Below are 5992 nucleotides of genomic sequence, written 5' to 3' on the forward strand. Positions count from 1 at the left end.
AATATTTAATAAAAATTCCTAAACTTTTACTTTTGTCTTAAATGAAATTTCCAATTTTAAAAATTTTCTAAGGTTCTTAGAATTTTAATTTTATGCTCAATAAATAATTTTTATTTTGTGTCTAACAAATTCTTAATTTATCTGAAAAATTTCTAAATTCAAGGACGTATAAAATACTAAATTGAAAGTTCAGAGTCTTATTTAGTATAACATTCAATTTTATATCTACTAAGTTAATTTAGTTTAAATTTTTTAAAGCGTTGTTTTGAAATATAGGAAAATGAAACAAAATATTTATAAATATAGTAAAATTTCATTGTCTATATGTGATAGACTGAGATAAAATGTTAACTGTGTCTATCTGTGTCATGATAAAACATGGATAGTAGTGATATTTTGCTATTATTTGTAAGTACAGGTTTGTCATTTAAAATAATTTCTTTTAATATATCCCTTGAACACAAAATTAGAATTTGAAGAATTAAATAGAATTTTTGTTTCTAAATAATCTATCATAAAATTTTAGGCCCTGTTTAGTAACTGTTTTTTATTTTTGATATTTGAAAATTGAGCTTATTTTCTCTACATTTCTTACTATGATTTGTATCTTTCATAAGTGCAATGATTGAATTTTTAGCCAAATTTTTTTTTAAAAAAAACAAATTTTTAAGAGCTATTGTTTTTAAACCATGGGTAAAAAATATATAACAGAAGAAGAAATTTGAAGATGGAAATAATATTTATAAGCTTAAATTAAAAAAAAAAACAAAAAGCTAAGACCCCATTTGGTAATCATTTCATTTTTTGTTTTTGTTTTTTGAAAATTAAGCTTATTTCCTCCTTACTTCTTATAATGATTTGTATCTTTAATTGAATTCTTAGCAAAATTTCAAAAAAAAAAAAAAAAAAATTTTAAAAGCTTTTTCTAGGTCCTGTCTGGTAAACATTTTGCTTTTGGTTTTTTATGTTGAAAATTAAGCATATGGACACTACTTCCAACCCCAAATTTCTTTCTTTGTTATTTACTTTTCATTAATGATTTAAAAAACCAAGCCAAATTTTGAGAATTAAAAAAAAGTAGCTTTCAAAAAGTTGTTTTTGTTCGTGGAATTTGACTAAAAATTCATCTATTATACTTAAGAAAGATGCAACTCTTGTAGATGAAATAAGTTTAATTTGAAAAAATAAAAAGAAAAAAATCAAACGATTACCCGACGGAATTTTAGTTTTAAAATTTTATCTTGATTTTTTAAATTAATATTAAAAAATAGATAACAAAAAATAAAGGATTTAGAAGTAAAAATAATGCGGATAAATTTGATTTTCAAAATAAAAAATAAAAAATCAAATAATTACTCAATAAACATAAAATTTTAGAAACGAACTTAAAATTAACATAAACACAAAATTAAGGATATTTGAGACTTAAGAGTTAAGAACCTGAAATTTGAGGGGAGGGGAGTTGAGTCAACTCGTAATTAAACGAAGACTCCGTATACAAAGGCGCCGATAGTTTGTCTTCAAAGTCCAAAACTCAAACGGCAATGGAGATCTTTTCTTCTTCCTCTTCCTCTTCCTCTTGCTCTTAGGATTAGGTCCCACTCGCCATTGTTATTTATATTAAATGGGTTTCTTCACTTGTATTGCATTTACTTCCTTCTTCCATCAATCCCTGTTCTGTTCTGCCACCAGTAGCTAATCCCTGTTCTGTTCTGCTTCCATCAATCCAGTAGCTAATCCACCAGTTTTCTTTCCCTTTCATTCCGTTGGATGATGGGTTTTGGTTCAATCTTCCGCCACCAACACATTGCACACAACTTTTCATCATTCTGATTCAGAAACCTTCCTGGGTATTTAACTTTCTGCTCTGTTTCTTGTGTTCCCACTTCTCAATTTTGTTCCAATTTGGAGATTTCGCTTTTTCATCCTCACATTCTTCGTGGGGTTTGTTTATTTTGGAGATTCTTGATGTTTTGGTTTCGATTTTGTTCTTTTTATTTTATATGACTTTGTTTTGCATGATTAGGTACTTCATTGATGGGGTTTTCTTTGGAATATATGCGATTTTTCTTCAAGAATTGCTATGTTTATATCTGTTTTTGTTTCTAAGGTTTAATACTAATAAATTTTGAGAATCGATGTCTACTAGTATACACAAGATTCGTTATTCTTGTACTTAAAATAGTGATTCCTTTGCTGTATGACTTGTTTTATGAACTGTGTACTAGCTCTTCTTAGAAATCTTTTGGTGCTGAAAGTGATGACCCCACATCAAAAAGCCAAGGTTTTAATTATTCCTTCAGTGGCAGCGCTTGATTAAAAGCTAACTTTTCTTTCCTTTCCTTTATTTATTCATTTTGTGCGGTTCTGCTTTGATTCTTAATTAAGTCGAAGTTTGGTGAATGACGTTTTCTTTAGTTCCAAGTAATTTTATCGGCCAAAGTGGAATCAACCCATCTGGGGAATTTCAGTTTCTGTCAAACATATCGACTTACTTGTATGTCTTTATACGTGTTTGAGCATTGCATATACTGAAAATGTATTTGTTTAATTAGTCTCTTTCTTTGTTTCTTTGTTTGTCTGTTTTTTTTTTTTTTTTCCAGTTGTAGGTCGTCAGTTTTATCCAATCTGACTGTAGAAGAATTTACACTGCAGAGGAAGCCTATTTTTGAGCAGGAACTGAGATTAAAGTAAGCTGTTCTTCATAAATTTTTGGGGGACGGAATGGCTTCGAATGCTACAGCAGTGGCCTTATGTCCAACTCTTATGAAAGCAACATCAAATGGCATTTTCCAAGGCGATAATCCTCTTGATTTTGCCCTCCCTCTTGTCATTCTGCAGATATGTTTGGTAGTCGCACTTACTCGTGGTCTTGCTTTTCTTCTGAGGCCGTTAAAACAGCCACGAGTGATTGGAGAAATTATTGTAAGTTTCCTTGCTTTTATGATGCTAAAGGTGTTTGTTTCAAGACGTTTGCCTATTGTCTAGAATATTTTTACATCTATGTGTAGTAGACTGTTGCATGAACTATAATAAAGCTTGCATATTGTTCTGTTGGTTCTTCTTAGAGGAATGCTTTTTACTTCAGAATTGAAATTGAAGCTGCTATTAATTGAAATATTGCTTTATTTTAAGTGCTAGTGATCACCCTTCTGAGTTACCTCTTATTACTAATTTGGCAGGGAGGAATACTTTTAGGTCCATCAGCACTTGGACGGAACAAGAACTTTCTTCATACGATATTTCCATCCAATAGTATCACGTTGTTAGATACCATAGCAAACATTGGATTGTTATTCTTTCTGTTTCTTGTGGGTCTTGAGTTAGATCTAAAGTCAATACGTCGTACTGGAAAGAAGGCCCTTGGCATCGCCATTACTGGAATTTGTGTTCCCTTTGCATTAGGAATTGGATCATCATTTGTCCTTCGAGAAACCATATCCAAAGGTGTAAATGCTTCTGCATTTCTCATATTCATGGGTGTTGCACTTTCGATAACAGCCTTTCCCGTCTTAGCTCGTATTCTTGCCGAGCTTAAACTACTAACGACTGATGTTGGCAGGATGGCTATGTCTGCTGCAGCAGTAAACGACGTAGCTGCCTGGATTCTCCTTGCCCTTGCCATAGCATTATCTGGTTCGGATAAATCTCCCCTAACTGCGGTTTGGGTCCTTTTATCTGGCTGCAGCTTTGTTGTGGCTGCTATTGTTGTTTTATCCCCAGTTTTCAAATGGATGACCAAGCAATGTTTTCAAGGGGAGCCTGTACGGGAAATCTACATATGCACCACATTAGCTATCGTCCTAGCTGCTGGATTTTTCACAGATTTTATTGGAATACATGCTATGTTTGGAGCTTTTGTTGTTGGAGTATTAGTTCCAAAGGATGGACCATTAGTAGGTGCTTTGGTAGAGAAAATAGAGGATCTTGTTTCTGCTCTATTCCTGCCTCTTTACTTTGTCTCAAGTGGATTGAAGACTAATGTAGCCACTATTCAAGGAGCACAGTCATGGGGTCTTCTAGTTTTAGTTATAGTCACTGCCTGTTCCGGAAAAATCCTTGGCACTTTTCTGGTGTCCCTTCTTTGTAAAGTACCTGTTCGTGAGGCTCTCGCGTTAGGATTTCTAATGAACACAAAAGGTTTGGTGGAGCTTATTGTTCTCAATATTGGTAAAGATAGAAAGGTAAGTTATCTTAAACCTCTACTTTCACTTATCAAGGACCTTTTTATGGTTTTTTTCCCCTTTGTTTGGAGATCTGACTTGCTTCGTTGTTTGGTTCTGCAGGTTTTGAATGATCAGACCTTTGCAATAATGATTCTAATGGCTCTTTTTACTACTTTCATCACCACTCCCCTTGTCATTGCTGTATACAAGCCGGCAAGGAGTGCCAAATTAGCCGATTATAAGCATAGGAAAATCGAACGGAAAAACAAGAATACACAGCTTCGGATGTTGACCTGTTTCCATAGTGCAGGAAACGTTCCATCGATTATAAATCTGCTCGAGGCCTCTAGAGGAATTCAGAAGGGAGAAGAACTTTGTGTATATGCAATGCATCTCATGGAGCTGTCGGAGAGGTCCTCAGCCATTTTAATGGTACATAAGGCCAGGAAAAACGGGTTGCCTTTCTGGAATAGGGGCCAGAGGTCGGATACCAACCATGTTATTGTTGCGTTTGAAGCTTACCAACAACTGAGGAGAGTATTCATCCGGCCAATGACGGCCATCTCCTCCATGTCTGATATACATGAAGATATTTGCGCCACCGCTGAGAGGAAAAGAACTGCAATCATAATTCTTCCATTCCACAAGCACCAAAGGGTGGATGGTTCACTGGAGACTACTCGAAGCAGCATCCGTGTTGTTAATCAGAATGTTCTCGGGCATGCTCGATGTTCGGTTGGAATTTTCGTTGATCGTGGGTTGGGTGGAACAACCCATGTTATGTCGAGCAATGTTTCACTTTTCATCACTGTTCTATTCTTTGGTGGTGGAGATGATCGTGAAGCACTTTCTTATGGAGTTCGTATGGCCGAGCACCCTGGCATTAGATTGATGGTTATTCGTTTCTTCGTTGAACCCGAGCCTGTTGGGGAGATAGTCAGTGCTGATACTGTAGGGAATTCCTCTGCAAAGACGGTTTCTCAGGACGACGAATTTCTTTCCGAGTTCAAGCGCAATGTGAGCAAGAACGATTCCATCATATATGTAGAGAAAACCATAAAAAGTGTTGCAGAAGCAATGGATACAGTGCAGGATCTTAAAAACTGTAATCTATATCTCGTTGGTCGATCACCGGATGTCCAATCAACTTTTGCCTTAAACAGAAGTGACTGTCCAGAGCTTGGTCCAGTTGGGAACCTGTTGATTTCACCGAACTTCCCGATTACAGCGTCGGTTTTGGTAGTGCAGCAATATCGTTCCGAGTTACCGTTGAATTCAGCTTCAGATTCTGCTGGAGAATCAGAATCAGCATAATCTGCTACTTGGTGTATTATTATAGTCCTGTATTGTGTTGATTTCAGGAGAGAATAAAAACTGGACAGTTCACATTCTTTAGTTGCACATAGGGGAGCAGCATCTTTGTGAATCACAGTGTTAGATTTCCTAAATGTCTACCTTTTTGTTTAAGTCTCAAATATAACTGGTGTTAATTGAAGCTCCAAATAACATTATCCCATCTCTAAAGGCAGGCTTATTGATTCTTTAAAGGCAGGCTTTCTGACCTAAAACAAAGATAACGAAGATTTTTTAAGTCATTATACTTTCAATTTGGGCTACAACTAAAGGTCTTTAAGGCTTAGCATTCTTCTTTTTTAAGATTTAAAATTATGGCTAAATTATACCAAATATCCATGTCAAAAAATATCTTTAAATTTTCAAAAGTTATAAAAATACTCTTTAAACTTTCAAACTTTATGTCAAAAAATATCTTTAAATTTTCAAAAGTTTCATAAATACTTCTAAACTTGTGAGTTTGAAAATATTCT

General features: G+C 34.5%; 1 protein-coding gene across 4 annotated transcripts; it reads left to right on the plus strand.

Annotated features, from left to right (window-relative positions):
• The first annotated feature begins 1459 nt into the window (after positions 1–1459).
• LOC120070216 (cation/H(+) antiporter 18-like) lies at positions 1460–5690 on the plus strand. 4 transcript variants are annotated; one of them, XM_039022086.1, is made up of 4 exons: positions 1460–1850; positions 2604–2925; positions 3183–4184; positions 4287–5690. In XM_039022086.1, exons 2-4 carry the CDS (start codon positions 2725–2727, stop codon positions 5478–5480), a joined length of 2397 nt encoding a protein of 798 aa, XP_038878014.1. In that variant the 5' UTR covers positions 1460–1850; positions 2604–2724; the 3' UTR covers positions 5481–5690. The 4 variants fall into 4 exon arrangements, with proteins under 4 accessions (XP_038878014.1, XP_038878015.1, XP_038878016.1 ...); XM_039022087.1 differs by having other exon boundaries at positions 2656–2925; XM_039022088.1 differs by lacking the exon at positions 1460–1850 and adding an exon at positions 1885–2497.
• Positions 5691–5992: the final 302 nt, after the last annotated feature.

This window comes from Benincasa hispida, chromosome 1, assembly GCF_009727055.1.
Source record: "Benincasa hispida cultivar B227 chromosome 1, ASM972705v1, whole genome shotgun sequence".
Lineage (NCBI taxonomy): Eukaryota > Viridiplantae > Streptophyta > Magnoliopsida > Cucurbitales > Cucurbitaceae > Benincasa > Benincasa hispida.